Source organism: Sus scrofa, chromosome 4 (assembly GCF_054392235.1).
Source record: "Sus scrofa isolate SSC_HxYL_T2T_F1_AM1 chromosome 4, Sscrofa_HxYL_maternal_Yorkshire_Landrace_v2.0, whole genome shotgun sequence".
Lineage (NCBI taxonomy): Eukaryota > Metazoa > Chordata > Mammalia > Artiodactyla > Suidae > Sus > Sus scrofa.
In genome coordinates this window covers 95757351-95774111 of record NC_139386.1, presented here as the reverse complement: position 1 = coordinate 95774111, position 16761 = coordinate 95757351, and the positions used below count along the sequence as shown (strand labels likewise).

At 40.8% G+C, this 16761-nt stretch overlaps 2 protein-coding genes across 3 annotated transcripts in view; one reads left to right on the top strand and one right to left on the bottom strand.

Annotated features, from left to right (window-relative positions):
- MPTX1 (mucosal pentraxin 1) overlaps positions 1-9225 on the top strand; it is a 28315-nt gene extending 19090 nt beyond the window's left edge. Inside the window, exons 4-5 of the mRNA XM_013996888.3 lie at positions 4961-5131; positions 8302-9225. Of these exons, the coding sequence (XP_013852342.1) occupies positions 5068-5131; positions 8302-8897 (660 nt within the window). The 5' untranslated portion in view covers positions 4961-5067 and the 3' untranslated portion in view covers positions 8898-9225. The remainder of the gene's footprint in view (positions 1-4960; positions 5132-8301) is intronic.
- LOC100520241 (olfactory receptor 10J1) overlaps positions 9182-16761 on the bottom strand; it is a 323932-nt gene continuing 316352 nt past the window's right edge. For both annotated transcript variants that reach the window (XM_085022620.1, XM_003125683.4), the window contains one exon: positions 9182-12458. In XM_085022620.1, coding sequence (XP_084878746.1) covers positions 11376-12308 — 933 coding nt within the window. In that variant the 5' untranslated portion in view covers positions 12309-12458 and the 3' untranslated portion in view covers positions 9182-11375. The remainder of the gene's footprint in view (positions 12459-16761) is intronic.

Sequence of the window (16761 nt, the reverse complement as noted above, 5' to 3'; positions counted from 1 at the left end):
GAGGTATAAACTCTTAGATATAAAATAAGCTATAAGGTATAATGTACAACATGGGAAATATAGCAGATATTTTACAGTAACTATAAATGTAGTATATAACCTTTAAAAATTGTGAATCACCACATCGTACACCTGTAACTTACATAATATTATATATTAACTATACTTCAATAAAAAGGAATGTAGGGGAGTTCCCACTGTGGCTCAGCAGGTTAAGAACCCAACAGAGTCTCCGTGAGGATGGGGGTTCGATCCTTGGCTTCGCTCAGTGGATTACGGGTCCAGTGTTGCTTCAAGCTGCAGTGCAGTTTGCAGATACAGCTTGGATCCAGCTTTGCTGTGGCTGTGGCATAGGCTTCAGTTGCAGCTCTGATTCGACCCCTAGCCTGGGAACTTTCATATGCTTTATGCAGGTGTGGCCTTAAAAAATAAAAAGGGGTTGGGGGACTGCATTTTTTAACTAAAGCTGGTACATAGTGACAATCAGAAGCATCTACTCGTGACTCAACCACTGAGGATTTATCACTGCAAGAGAGTTGGTGGTTTCGACCGTTACACCATCTTATGTGTTTCTTCGTTATACATTCGTTTCACTTATATTCCATAAGTCGTCATTAGTTGACGTTATGGATCATAAGGAATATTCCTGTTGAAATACATTAATGGGAAACATAAAAATGATCACTCAGAAAACTTACCTGATATTTATCTTTAAAAATTAAAAAAAGGTATGGAAATTTTAAATATATGAGTAAAGTTATACAATTGTATATCAGATATCATCTTTTTTTGCCATGCCCTCTCTGCCATCATTGTTTCGTATCTCTTTTTTGAACGTAATGACCTTTATGGATACAATCAGAAATTCCTCTGATTCTTTCCCTTCCTCCTTCCTCAGAGGTAACCACGCTGAGGATGTGTGTGTTTTTCCTTTGCCTGTCTATACATTAGTACATATGTCTATAAATATATGGCATTACTTTAAATTTATGTATATATTTTTGAGATTTATCTATATTGATTGACAAAAAGATCCTAATATAATAAATGTTCTATAGCACATCAAGATGTCTTAAGCACTTAATTAAACCCTTGGAAAGTAAACACAGTTGGCCTTTCATATCTGTGGGTGCTATATCCATGATTTTAACCAACTGTGTTTCAAAAATACTTGGAAAAAAAATTCCAGATATTTCAAAAAAAGCAAACCTTGAATTTGCCATGCACCAGCAACTATTTACATAGCATTTACATTGCATTAGGTATTATACGTACTCTATGGAGATTAAAGTATACAGGAGGATATGTGTAGATTATATGCAAATATTATACCATTTTATATAAGGAACATGAGCATCCATGAATTTTAATATGAGGGGGATTCCCCCATGGATACTGAGGGAGGACTGAACTTAGAAACTAACAGTAACATTTTTATTTTTTAAATTGTGTGTGTGTGTGTGTGTGTGTGTGTGTGCGACTGTGTTTAGCTCTAAGCATCAGAATCACAAATCAAAATCATCAAAGAAATGTTCGTATATTTCTGATGTAGCAAAAAGTAGTTAAATTTCAAACTTCATTTGTATGCATTTTTATCCCCAAATGAAATGTGGCATACAAAATGTCATTTTGAATCTGCTCTTAAATTATTCTTTCTTTCATAATTAAAGTTAATAATGAAGCACTTATTAAATGGTGATAAGTCTTTTTAGGCATGTATTATGAATATTATTAAAGGCTTTAATAAAATTAATTTATAATATAGCCTTTAATTGTAACATATTGATCTAAAGTAACATATGGTAAATAACTTGTTTTGTATTACATAAACATACACTATGAAAAAATTTTTTTTAATTTCTTAGGGAATTGTTGATGTTATATGTTACTATTAATATAGTTTTAGAATTAAAGGAGAGAAAAAGAAATCAAGATGTGACTTAGACTAATCTAAAATTATACAAGTAAGACAAAGATTTTATTTTTAATGTTTTGCTTTTTAGGGCCATACCTGTGGCATGTGGAAGATCCCAGGCTAGGGGTCAAATTGGAGCTTCAGCTGCTGGCCTACACCACAACCACAGCAATGCCAGATCTGAGCCACATCAGGGACCTCTACCATGGCTCATGGCAACGCCAGATCCCCGACCCACTGTGTGAGGCCAGGGATTAAACCTGTATCCTCATGGATCCTAGTTGGATTTGTTTCCACTGTGCCACGATGGGAACTCCAAGACAAGAATTTAATTTTTTTATTTTTTGTTTGCTTGCTTTTTAGGGCCACACCTGCAGCATATGGAGTTCCCAGGCTAGGGGTCAAATCGGAGCTGTAGCCATTGGCCTGCACCACGGCCATAGCAATGCGGGATCTGAGCCGCATCTGTGACCTATACCACACCTCACTGGATCCCCGACCCACTGATCAAGGCCAGGCATTGAACCCGCAACCTCATGGTTACTGGTCAGAGTTTTTCCCACTGCACAATGACAGGAACCCCAAGGATATTATTTTTTTTGATTTTTTTTTCTGACATATAATATTATTGCCCAACTAGCTGACTTGCTATTAATCACCCACCTGAGACCAAAAGAATCACTAAAGCCCAAATCATCAACCCACAGCCTTGTGAACTAAATAAATGTTTACTTTTTTTGTAAAGATAGACTTTTAAGGTGGTTCATTCCACAGTTTAATTAAGTAGAAATAAACTGCCACAACTAACACAGTGGCTTCATTTGTTTGTAACTGAAAGTCTTAGACAACTTTTAGTTCTTCTCATCAACCTGGAAACACCCAGATTAGTTCATTCCATAAGTAGTATTGGGGATACTAAATGGATAAGTAATAGATGCTCAAAATTAAGCTGTGGGAGAAAACACACATGACCCGCATGTTCTTGAATTTTTTCTTTATCTGTGCCCACGGCATGTGGAAGTTCCCAAGCCAGGGATCAAACCCATGCAGCAGCAGTGACAATGCCAGATCTTTAGTTGCTAGGTTACCAGGGAACCAACTCTGTTTAACATGTTCTTGAATTTTATTTTACTTTATTTTATTCTATTTTTACTATTTTTCTTTTTAGGGCTGCACCTGCGGCATATAGAAATTCCCCAGCTAGGGGTCAAATCAGAACTGCAATTGCCGGCCTACGCCATAGCAATGTCACATCCAAGCCACGTGTGTAATCTATACCACAGCTTGTGCCAGATCCTTAACCCACTGAATGAGGCCAGGGATCAAACCCACATTTTCATGGATACTAGTCGGGTCCTTAACCCACTGAGCCACAGTAGGAACTCCTCAAATTTTAAAGTCTTATAATGTGCGATTAAAAAATAAAAAGGGAACTGATACAGCAACTTACAAAAAGTTTTTATTGGAGACAGAGTAACAAACACCAGAATAAAATGTTTATAGGTAGTCAGGTTTATTAATCACACATTGAGGTCATAACATAACTGGCTTGTTTCCAGTATCCAAGCCCTCTTGAAATGGGCTCAGTCTATTCACTTTCACAGACAACTTCTATGAAATTTCTATTTCTTAGCTGATGTTGGGATTTCAGGTGAAGGGTATCATCTTAACACCCAACATCTAGAAGCTCCTTTATTTTTGTTAGGTGATTTTTACTTTTTTCCATTATAGTTGGTTTATAGTGTTCTGTCAATTTTCTACTGTATAGCAAAGTGACCCGCACATATACCTACATACACACACACACACATATATATACATATATGTGTATATATATATATATATATTTTCACATTCTTTTTCTCACATTATCCTCCATCATGCTCCATCACAAGTGACTAGATATAGTTCCCAGTGCTATACAGCAGGATCTCATTGTTTATCCATTCCAAAGGCAATAGTTTGCATCTATTAACTCCAGATTCTCAGTCCACCCCACTCCCTCCCCCTTGGCAACCACAAGTCTGTTCTCTAAGTCCATGATTTTCTTTTCTGTGGAAGGGTTTATTTGTGCCATATATTAGATTCCAGATATGTGATATCATATGGTATTTGTCTTTTTCTAATTTATTTCACTTAGTATGAGAGTGTCTAGTTCCATCCATGTTGCTGCAAATGGCATTATTTTGTTCTTTTTTATGGCTAAGTAGTATTCCATTGTATATATATACCACATCTTCTTAATCCATTCATCTCTCCATGGACATTTAGTTTGTTTCCATGTCTTGGCTATTGTGAATAGTGCTGCAATGAACATAGGGGTGTGTGTGTCTTTTTCAAGGAAAGTTCTGTCTGAATGCCCAAGAGTGGGATTGCTGGGTCATATGGTAGTTTTATATTTAGTTTCCTGAGGTACGTCCATACTGTTTTCCATAGTGATTGTACAAATTTACATTCCCACCAATAGTATAGGAGGGTTGCCTTTTCTCTACATCCTCTGTAGCATTTGTTACGTGTGGACTTATTAATGGTGGCCATTCTGATCAGTGTGAGATGGTACCTCATAGTAGTATTGATTTGCACAGGAGCTCCTGTATAGGCAACCTGGCAACTTCATCATCAAGAACTCAAGAGCTAGTTCTCCACTCTGTCAGGAGCTAGTGTCTCCATCTCACACTTCTTGGAAGTTATCAGCCATCTGAATCAGTAAATGTCCTTAGGCTACAGGTGATAAGCCAACCCCTAAACACAGAGGGGAATGGTTCCTCCAGCAGCTATATGAGTATACCTGTCTTAGAGAACTAACAGTAGACCGCCCCAATTTCCTTATGCACATTAGGCAATTAAATGTCCCTTTAGGAGGATGTAGAGCCTCTTGGGGCAGACGTGTATAGGACAGCTCAGCAGGAAATAGAACAGTTAAAAGAGAAGAGAAAGACTACAACTGAAACAGTAGACCAAAAAGCAAACACATTTGTTTATAAATCATATCCTGCTTCAGTTAATGTTTACCATTTACAGCTTTGCCTTCTGTTGCTGGAACAGGCTGTGCCCCTAAAAACACAATATAAGAAGCCAAACAGTGAGCATGTCTACATTGCTGTGATTGCTGTTCTTCCTCCCGAGACACCACAAGATCCCAGGAGCACAGGATGAAGAAGCTTCTTCTGAGTGTCCTTCTCCTGGCCTTTCTCTCAGAGGGGATGACACAGAAAGGTAGGTCCTGAGCCCTGCTGGGGTAACCTTTTCTCCTAGTCCCAGGAAAACTGGAGTATAGCATCTTTTGTTGTCACTGCTGCTGTTTTGAGGAAGACGTGAATGAAGGATGGGATAAGTTATCTATTGCAGTATTATGAATCACCTCAAAGCTTGGCAGGATAAAACCTCAAACATTTTCTGTCTCATATTACTGTGAGTCAGGAATCCAGGAAGAGCTTAGCGGGATGATTCTGACTCAGGGTCTCTCATGAGGTTGCCATCAACCAACCAGAACTGCCCTCTCATCTGAAGGCTGGACTGGGGATGATCTGCTTTGCTTCCAAGCTCACGTACGTGGTTAACTGTCAGAAGTCAGCTCTTATTGGCTGTTGGGTTAAGGGCCTCAGTTCCTCACTGGCTCTTGGCTGGAGGCTTCCCTTAGCTCCTTGCCCCATGGACCCTTCTATCAAGCAGCCTACAACATGGCAGGTGGCTTCTCCAGCAGAGTGACCTAACAGAGAGAAAAATGCCCAGTATAGAAGCAGTTTTTCATAATCTAATCTCAGAAGTCTTATACCTCAGTTCTGCTGTGTTCTGTTCATTAGCAGCAAGTTAGCCTATACTTAGGAGAATTATTTTGGACATATTTTCTATTAGCTGTGCCCACAGTATGAGAAAACTCCTAGGCCAGGAATTGAACCCGTGCTACAGCAGAAACTAGAGCCACAGCAGTTATAATGTCAGATCCTTAGCCTGCTGAGCCACTAGGGAACTCCGCAGATGCTGATGAGTAAGGACATGCCTGGCATAAGGAAGCCCCAGAGCTGGCTTTGCTTGCTAGGTAGGCACATCATTACCTCTCACCTGAGAGAGTAAGAACAGATGTGCAGCTTTTATTAGAAAAAGAGGTTATTTCAGGGGCTGGAGTATTCATTCTCTTATCCTTCTCAGTCCTTTAGTCTGAGTCAAATGAGAGGAATTTTGGAAGAATCTTGGACTTTAAATTAGATAACCATTTTCTCCCAAACTAACTGAATTGCCTTTGTGAAATTTGCTAAACACGGATCCTCAGATTCTTCAACTATGAAATGGGTATAAAAATGACATCAAAATTGCAAAGATTTGTTTATCAAGATTGAATGAGGAGTTCCCGTCGTGGCGCAGTGGTTAACGAATCCGACTAGGAACCATGAGGTTGCGGGTTCGGTCCCTGCCCTTGCTCAGTGGGTTAACGATCTGGCGTTGCCGTGAGCTGTGGTGTAGGTTGCAGACGCGGCTCGGATCCTGCGTTGCTGTGCCTCTGGCGTAGGCCGGTGGCTACAGCTCCGATTGGACCCCTAGCCTGGGAACCTCCATATGCCGCGGGAGCGGCCCAAGAAATAGCAAATAGACAAAAAAAAAAAAAAAAAAAAAAAAAAAAAAAGATTGAATGAAGTAAGTTAAAGGATAAATGTACTTTATGATGCCTAAGTGTTACAAAAAATTGGCTTTTATTAGCAGTAAAAAAGCTTTAATAGTCTGGCACCCCCCTTCTATTACTGCCACTAAGCACAACCTCATCTTATCAAGTCTGAGACATTCACTTCTCTATCATATCACCATCAGTTATAAATTATTCAACACACCACTCACTGGCTAACCATGCTATTTTGCTCCAGGTTTGTATACTGACAAGGTCACAAATCACACACAGGATGATAATTAGATCACAGAGTATAAATTCATGGTTTACTTTCCCATCTCCTAACTCCTGCTCTAGTGGCTGAAGTTCCTTTCCCCACCTCTGAAATCTCTTCCAAGCTCCCTCTCACTCAATGTTCTGTTCCTATTCTTTGTCCCAGGTGAGCATTTCTCAAGAAACCCTTAATCTAAGGAAATAAGAACTCATGCTATTTTTCCATTTCCTACTATAAAGCAAAGCTAACTCAACTCAGGACTTCATCATGCTTCTAGGCTATGCCTCCACTGCTTCAGTTAGCCATTATTCTAAATATGCTCATTTGTTTCAAGACTGTAATAGTTGTTAGAATTGCTTTCCTAAGCAAGAAAAAAATAGTTGGGGTGATAATTAAGCCCTCTCCTCTCATGGCTTTTAAGAGGAAATAAGTAAGTGGTAAGTAATTTCATAATCCTGTATTGCAGCCATGGGAAAAGCCATGGGAACCTGGCCCCACAGTGGCACACAGAGCTGTGAAAAGGTGTAGAGAGGAAGGTGAGGACACCATAAAGGCCATGTGGTCTGCTGTCTATTCTGTTCTTCGGTCTTTGCACTAACTAAGCACAGGTGTTGGCCTAGTGTAACTAAGCCCTGGTTCGGAAGAGCCATTATAGAATATCACTCAGCCCTAAAAAAGAATGAATGACCCGATGCCATTTGAAGCAACATGGATGGTCCTAGAAATTACACTAAGCAAGGTAAGTAAGAAAGAGAAAGAAAAACATGATGTCACTTACATGTGGAATCTAAAATATGGTACCAACGAACTCATCTGTGAAACAGAAACAGACTCACAGACATGGAGAACAGACTTGTGGTTGGGGGGGAGGGGAAGGCTGGACTGGGGGTTTGGGATTAGTAGATGTAAACTATTACATATAGGCTGGATAAACAACAAAGTCCTACTGTACAGCGCAGGGAACTATAGTCAATATCCTGTGATAAATCATAATAGAAAAGAATATGAAAAAGAATTTTATATATGTCTGGATATATATATATATATATAACAATCACTGCTGTGCACTAGAAATTAACACATTGTAAATCAACAATACGTCAATTAAAAAAAACAAACATTATAATTATAGTGAACATCTGTAGCTGGAGTTCACTGTCATTATAATAGGTGTCCCATGGGAGACATGTCAGAATATGATCAATGGTGGGAGAAGACGGGGTGCTGCACCCTTTAACCATTACACACAATGACTTAGCTGTGTTTCCTCTTCTATGACTGGTGTTTGCTGTCCTATCTGGATGAAACCTGCAAAGATGGTGGGTGGTAGGGGGGACAGCTGACGTAGGACGTCCTTAATTCCTCTCTTCGGGCACCTGCAGCAAAACCTGTCTTTTCACACTAACATTATGCACTTACAGGTACCTCGTCCACTCCAGCGGGTGGTACATACTCTGTCAGGAGCAGCCTGTGGTTTGATAGAATTCCTGTCCCATTGTCTTTTCTCCACAGACTTAAGAGGGAAGGTGTTCATTTTCCCTGAAGAGTCGAACACAGCCCATGTGTCCCTGGTCCCCAGGGTGAACAACCCACTGAAGAACTTCACGCTGTGCCTGAAAGCCTTCACAGACCTAACCCGCCCTTACAGCCTCTTCTCCTACAACACGAGGTCGACAGACAACGAGCTGCTCCTCTTTGTCAACAAAGTAGGGGAGTACATACTGTATGTTGGGGGCACTGGGGTCACTTTCAAGGTGCCCCCGTCCCCTGACACCCCCGCCCACCTGTGTGCCAGCTGGGAATCTGCCTCTGGGATTGCTGAACTCTGGGTGAATGGGAAGCCCGTGGGGAGGAAGGGCCTGAAGAGAGGGTATACTGTGAAGGAGAAGGCGAGCATCATCCTGGGACAGGAGCAGGATTCCTTTGGGGGAGGTTTTGATGCCAAACAGTCCTTTGTTGGGGAGATCTGGGATGTGTCCCTGTGGAACCGTGTGCTCCCCCTGAAGAACATGTGTACCTCATGTTACCCTGGCAACATCTTGACTTGGCAGGCCCTGACTTACAAAGCCAGGGGCTATGTGGTGGTGAAGCCCAAGGTGTGGCCTTAAGCCTCACTCTCTTCAGGCATGTGTTGTGTTCACTAATGGTCACTCACACATGCTCTTTGAAATTAAATATGTTGATTTAATTTTTTTCTGGCTCTGTTAAGAGGGTGTAAACTACATTGAAAACACACAAAGGATAGGAGTTCCCTGGTGGCTCAGTGAGTTAAGGACCTGGTGTTAGCACTGCTGTGGCACAGGCTGCTGCTGTTGCAGTGTGGGTTCCATCCCTGGCCCCAGAACATCCCCATGCTGTGGAGGCAGCCAAAAAAACAAAACAACCCCCCCTCAATGGATAGGTAGTCGTTTAATATACATTTTTTGTGGTTTCAAACATGACTTTGGGTGAATTACACAGAATTTTCTGCAGCTTCAAAGTAGAGGAATTCAGGGGAGTCCACTGCTTTCAGCACGGGTGTCAATCTCATAGGACTCTGTAGAGCTCTAGGAGGTGCCGTGGGGGTTCTGTGTGCTCTAGGAGGTGCCGTGGGGGTTCATCCGTCTGTAGAAATGATGTCACTGCTAGCAGGGTCCTTCAGGAAAGGGCTGCTGTTGTGAGCAGGACCCCTCAAGAGAGGACCTCAGATGGGGCTTTCTCGGAAGCAAGGGTGTGAGTGTTCCCCATGACCCGAACCCAGAAAGGCTTCAGAGGTGTCCTCAGAGGAAACCAGATAAAGGCAAAGATAAACTGCTTTGGATGCTCCTCTTCTCACTTGTTCTCAGGTTGCCCCCCCGCCCCCTTAGATGCAGCTGCTCTGCGGAGGCAAAGATTTGTTCTTTCAGGTAATGCTCCATAAACAGGAAGATTCCCCTTCTTGGTCCTGGTACCATTAGGCATTCCTGAGTCCTTTGACATTCACTGTCAGTGCATCTTCAGTGAGGACATTTGGACTGTCCTTAAGCAAGAGAAGGATGGTGACTGAGAGACGTGAATTCTTTTTTTCTTTTTTAACATCAGCTCTTTATGGCCTGGAAGGCATATGGAAGTTCTCAAGCTAGGAGTCAAATCAGAGCTACAACTGCCTGCCCAGGCCACAGCCACAGCAATGCAGGCTCCAAGCCACATCTGTGACCCACACCACAGCTCACAGCAATGCCTGATCCCAGGCCAGGGATCAAACCCTCATCCTCATAGATACTAGTCAGATTCATTTCCACTGCGCCACAGTGGGAACTCCCAGGTCTGCCTCTTTTTAACCCCAGGCCAAATCATCCTAAAGTCTTAAACCCTTCTCACAAATCAGTGCAATTTCTCCCCTCAGAAGACGATAAAAATAAGAACTGGTAGGCTCCTGAATGCTTGTTTAGACAAGTGTTTAAATGCAAAATTTACATGAGGCACCCAACAGCTCATAGGAAATAAATGAATTCATCAATGTAGAAATGAAGGGAGAAAAGGCTAGACACAGGTATGGGCTCATTTCTAGATCTGAGACAGCCAGACTTAGATTTAATTTCAAAATAGATCTTTGGATATCCCTACACTTATGGTTGTATCATAGCCTATGCATTATTCCATAGAAAGCATGAATAACTGCTCTGCAATTCAACTGCTGGATGTGGCAAGTTACTCACTAGTATGTAAATATATAAAAATCACCAAGGAAACAGTTCTACTGGGAGCTTCAACAGAATTGGAAAAAAAAAAAAAAATTCATGGGTCTCCAAGGCAGATGAGAATGTTTTAGGCTGATAATATTTCTTCTAGAATGTCAGAGTCTTGTTACTCTTGTCACTGCCGAAAGGAGAGAGTGGTGATAAGTAGGAAAGATGGTTTTGACTGTGCTTTCAACCATCCTGTCCACCAATGATGTTCTCCATGAAGTTTTAGAGCTCAACACCTACCTGACGTTTCGGTCCATCTTGCAACCCATCACTTCAAACAGGCGTTCGGCAGCCCACTTTTCTGCCAATAACATAGTGGAAACAGTCAGCTACCCATTTGCTTATTATTTCCCCCTGTGAGTGGCATCTAATCAGGTCCCTCAGAGTAACCGCTCAGATTAACAGAGGCTACCCAAAGAGGATGGTTAAAAACAAAATTCAGGAGTTCCCGTCGTGGCGCAGTGGTTAACGAATCCGACTAGGAACCATGAGGTTGCGGGTTCGGTCCCTGCCCTTGCTCAGTGGGTTAACGATCCGGCGTTGCCGTGAGCTGTGGTGTAGGTTGCAGACGCGGCTCGGATCCCGCGTTGCTGTGGCTCTGGCGTAGGCTGGTGGCTACAGCTCCGATTCAACCCCTAGCCTGGGAACCTCCATATGCCGCGGGAGTGGCCCAAGAGATAGCAACAACAACAACAACAAAAGACAAAAAAAAAACCAAAAAACAAAATTCAAGTCAGGGAACTCTAAATTCTCTACTGCAGGCTGACCACCAAATTTTGCAACTCTGTCTGGGTAGAGGATGAATGATAGGATCAAATTTCTTTGCGATTACAAAAGTGCCCCACGTATGACAGGCTATATATCAAAGTACCAAAGATCCTAGCCAAGAGGTTTTTTGCCAATAACACGGAGAAGGGCATCCTTGACCTCTTTGTTCCTTAGCGTGTACACCACTGGATTAAGGAGAGGAGTGAACACAGTGTAGGTCACTGAGATCAGCTGGTCCTGATCCTGGGTGTTCTCTGACTTGGGTTTGAGGTAGGCAGTGGAGGCACAGCCGTAGTGGACAACCACCACAGTGAGGTGGGAGGCACAAGTTGCAAAAGCTTTCTTCCGGCCCTCGGCAGAGGCGATCTTGAGGATGGTGGAGATAATGAGGACATAGGAGATGAAGACCAGACCCATGGGCACCACAATAACGAGGGAGCTGACAATGACATTAATTATGTCATGTACAGTGGTGTCCACGCAGGAGAGTTTCATAACTGGGCGGATGTCACAGAAATAATGGGCCACCTCTCTGTCACAGAAGGGCAGCCTGAACACACAGGAAATCTGAATTGTGGCCACAAGCAGGCCAATGCTGCAGGCCCCCCACCCCAGCTGGGCACAGACCCTCTTGTTCATGATGACCGTGTACCTCAAGGGGTTGCAGATGGCCACATAGCGATCATACCCCATTGCTGTGAGCAGAAAGCAGTTGTTAATGGCCAGAGTGATAAAAAAGAACATCTGGGTGGCACAGCCAACCAAGGAGATGGGCTGGCTCAGGCCGACGAGGCTGGAGAGCATCCGAGGTACAACGACCAAGGTGTACACAGTCTCTGAAGTGGAAAGCACGGCAAGAAAGAAGTACATAGGGGTGTGAAGGTGGCGATCGATGCTGATAATTGTCACAATGATGACATTGCCAGCCAAGGTGAAAAGGTACAAGGTCAGAAATACCACAAAGAGGGTGAGCTTGTGTTCATGAAAGCTGGAAAAACCCTGGAGCACAAATTCACTCACCACTGTGTGGTTCCCTATGTTCATTGATAAATTCTAGGTCTAGAATCTGGAGACTTAGACCAAGCAGTCGGAATATATCAGCACCCAGTGCTTTGAGCAGGAGAACTCTAGGAGAAGAAAATAAAAGGGACCTTGCTCCTGATGGATGCCTGGTTACCAGGGACTGATGTTCACCTATAGGGAAAAGAGAAACAATCAGCAAACAACTTCATGTATGGAGACATCTACATAAAGATACAAAAGAATGAATAGGGATGGGATCATACAGCAGGAAGGAGGATTGGATCAAGTGTGGAAAAATTTCCAGGTGTTAGAACACAGGTGTCAAGGGGAAACTGAGGCTAAAGAAATAGGAAGGTGGTGTTAAATTTGAAAAGAATTTTCAGTTTCAGATTTTTGTTTACCTAAAACAAATTTGCCATCTTCACCCACAATTCTTCTACTTTTGTTTTATGATAAGCCATAGTTTCCTCATCTTCTCAAAGATCTTCCCTTCTGAGTGGCCAAACCAGACGAGGCTCTCCGCTCCAGCAAGATGTTAAGTGTTTGCTTTCTCCCTGTTCCACTTGTCTGCATCTTTCAGGAACCCTCTCACAAGTCACTCAATAGCTTTCAACCTGACTGGCCCCTCTAACACCCCCCCCCCCATTACACACTTTTTTTTAAACAAGCCACATTTCTCTATTTTTTCCAATACTTACCTCAAACCTCCTCTTGCTCAGAAAGTCTTCTTAGATTCATACTATCAATCTAAGCTCCCTACAGGGTAGTTCAATTGCTAAGTTTTGGGCCATAACTGGCTCTCATGGACTGTGTGTACTTTGTGTTTCTACCTTGTGCTTAGATTTGAATGTTCACAGGTATTTTGACTCCTTACTAAACTCTGCACTCTCTTCTCTGATGCCTTCAGAATTATAAATGGATGTCTTTGGGGAAACCAGTTTGCATATCTCTCATTCTATTCCCTCTCTGGGGAATTATGAAGGGATCAGAGAGTTCTTATTTTTTTTTAAAAAAGTTTAACAACAATGACAATCATAATAGTCCCTTATGGCATTTTTATTAGTTTAGAAAGAGTTTTTACCTACATTATTTAAGAGCATAACAATCCCATGTGTTCGATGAGAATAATCTAAAAGAAACCTATGATTAGGTGATTTGTCCAAAATTATTTCGTTCTTGAGCCAATCTTTTAATTTTAAAGCCAACATGTAAGTTTTTTTGTGGTGAAGCAAATTAAGGATCTGGCCTTGTCACTTGCTGTGGCTTGGGTTTGATCCTTCGCCCAGGAACTTTCACATCCCACAGATGTGGTTAGAAAAAAAAATGCAAGCATGATTTGTCCTATACCACAACTGTCTGAGAAGCATCATGATTACAAGCAAATGAGGAAGAAGATACTTTTTTTGTTTTGTTTCTACTGAAAATAATTAATGCATTTTTCCTACTCTGGGAATGAGATTACACTGGGAACAAATTGCAAAAACTCAAAAACATTGGAGAAAAATGGAAAAATTGGGGGGTGTCTAGATAAGCATATGAAATATTTGCATATTAGTGACAATGCATGTTCATTCTCCTTGGCTTTATATTTCTACTTCCAATTATTTATTTTAAGGAAATGATCAGATGTACGTATCAGGATGTACATACAAGAAGCTTTTATGATACTATTTGTAGTAATGAAGATCAAAAATAATGTAAATGGATATAGGAATGATCAAATAATTATAACATCCATTTGCTGACAACTGTGTAGCCATTAAACATCTAAAAAGGGCTGGTATGCAAAAATACAGTAGATAGATCATAATTTTGTAAAAATGGAAAGAAAAAAGAGGAAGGAAACACATTTAATAGCATACATGCCTTAAAAAAAAACCTGGAAGTGGAGCTCCTGTCATGGCTCAGCAGTAACAAACCCAACTAGTATCCGTGAAGTTGCTGACTCCATCCCTGTCCTCGCTTAGTGGGTTAAGCTCTGGCATTGCTGTGAGCTGTGGTATAGGTTGTAGATGCAGCTCAGATTCCATGTTGCTGTGGCTGTGGTGTAGGCCTGAAGCTCTGATTTGACTCCTAGCTTGGCTACTTCCATATGCCTAGGATGCTGCCCTAAGACAAAAACAAACAAAAATGCAAAAAACCTGAAAGTAAATATACCAAAATACTAAAAGTACTTTTTTTCTGGGTAATGAATTATCTTATTTTTCTTCTTATGCTTTCTATATAATCCAGATTTTTCTGCCTAATTATTCTCTTTTAAACACAAAAACAAAACAGTTAAATTCTTCTCCAAAACGGAACTCTCTAACGAGGCTCTAGAGAAGATTGAGAAGAAAAGGTGAAAGTAGTGGGTTAATTTACCTTAGAGAAGAAAAAGTTGACAGTGTAATATACAACCAACTTAAAGCCTCTGCATAGGTATTTTACAGAAATTTGAGCACTCAAGGGCTAGATCCAGAGGAAATTAACTTCAGTTTTTAAAGAAAGATTGTAGCTGGTAAAAAGAAAAGTGTTCTGAACAACACTGGAAGTAAAAACTGTGTGGTAAGTAGGGCACTCAACTTGGCTGCAGAGTTTAAGGGAGCACCCCAAAAACTCAGTAATCAAGATGAATAACATTTTAATGCTGTATTTTTAAAAATTAATGCAAAAAACCCAAGATGAACAAGATACTAAAGTTTTAAATACAAGAACAAGTCTGACAGTTACTACAGTGGGATGAAAATAGCTGAGGGAGGGCAAATTTTGAAAAGCAGAAAAATATAAAACATTTTTTACATTTTTATAATTTCAAAATATAGAGAAAATACAGAGCAAAATTTATGTTCCTTTCCCTCTGAGGTGTGCTGATGGGCTAGTCCTTAACCACTTCTGTTTAAAGGAAATTCATGATGTCCTACTAAACAAGAAAATGCAAATCTTACATAACTGGAACATAAATCCTACCAAAATAAGCTAGGCCGTAGAAGAGAAAAGACTGACTTGAGCTTGTGCATCTCCTGCCACTGCATCTCCTCTCCCATCACCCCTCAGGAAGATGAAGACTCCTCAAGATGGCAAAGAACTGATGAATGAGAACACTAGGCTAGTAAGACCATGATAACCGCAACAAAACGGCAGCCTCCTCGGCAGAATACATGTCACTGAAAAAAGGCAACACTTTACACCACTTCTTCCTGTTTCCTTGGATTCTGGATCTTTAGCCAAAAATATCTCCCCACTGTCAAAAAAGTAAAAATATTTCCTTCTAGAAAAGTCATTTTCTGCTTAGACCTGACAACCAATACCAAGCAAGAGGTTAATCTTACTCATTTCTTTATCCAAGACTCTCTTCCAATCAGAAGCAAGCTGGAAAAATTCATGTGCTTGGTAGCTTTGAGTCCTTTAAATATAACTGAATCATAGGATCTCAGAGTTAGGAGGTAATGTTAAAAGCACAGCACTCCTCACAAACAGCCCCTGGAATCTGCTTCAGTGATTCCAACAACTGGAAATTCACTATTTCACAAGTTAGCATCCCCTCTTAAAACAACAACAAAATTAAGTTTACTTAGTTTTACATTAAAAAACTGTTTATTTTATATTATAAAAATGCTTAAGGGTGAAAAAAAAAGCCATCTGTACAGGAAAGTAGAAATGGAAAAGTTAGTTTTCTGTCTCCATACTTTGCATTCTCTGGTCCAGAGGTAAACATGATTCATGTTTGTTTGTTTTTCTAAACTTGTTTATTTCTGTCTAGAAAATATCTATGTCCAATTATTTCATTATATTCTGATATTTCTGCATCATTTCAATTTTACACAAATGGAATTAGACTGCATATACCAATTTACAAGTAGCTTTTCCTCGATATTATGTTTTGAATGCTTTTCATAACAGTTCTGTAAATCTATCTCACTCTTTTCATTTCTAATGGTGCATACTATCTCACTACATAGATCCATACAGATACATGATCATCAATTCTATTTTTGAATGCCCTGAATTCTTAGAAAATGTTACTTCCTATTGACTCAACATGTCTCCCTGTAAATTGCCACATCCCCACATTATCCCTCCTTCTACTTCCTTTTCAACCCAAGAGTATTTAAAATATTTGGATGTCATTATAATGTCTCAGCTAAATGTCATGCCTTTGAATCCACTGCCACTGCAAGATGAGCATGAAGAAATAGAATATTAACGGACATGAGAATCAATACACCCAAACACTGAAAGTCATAGAGGGAAAATAATATTTTGGAAAATACACATGGCATTCCATTTTCATTTAGTTCTGCCAACAGTCACTCACTGCCCCTGACCTTAGCAATAAGGAGAAGGAGTCACTTTCCAGATAGTGATCTTTAAAAAGGCATTGAACGGCCAGCTCTATTCAGAGGAAACAGGTGAAAACACCATGTGCTCAAGAGGCATTTACAAGGGAAGCTAAAACCCACAAAGAAAGAAAAATTCAGTTCCTCGGGTAACAGAG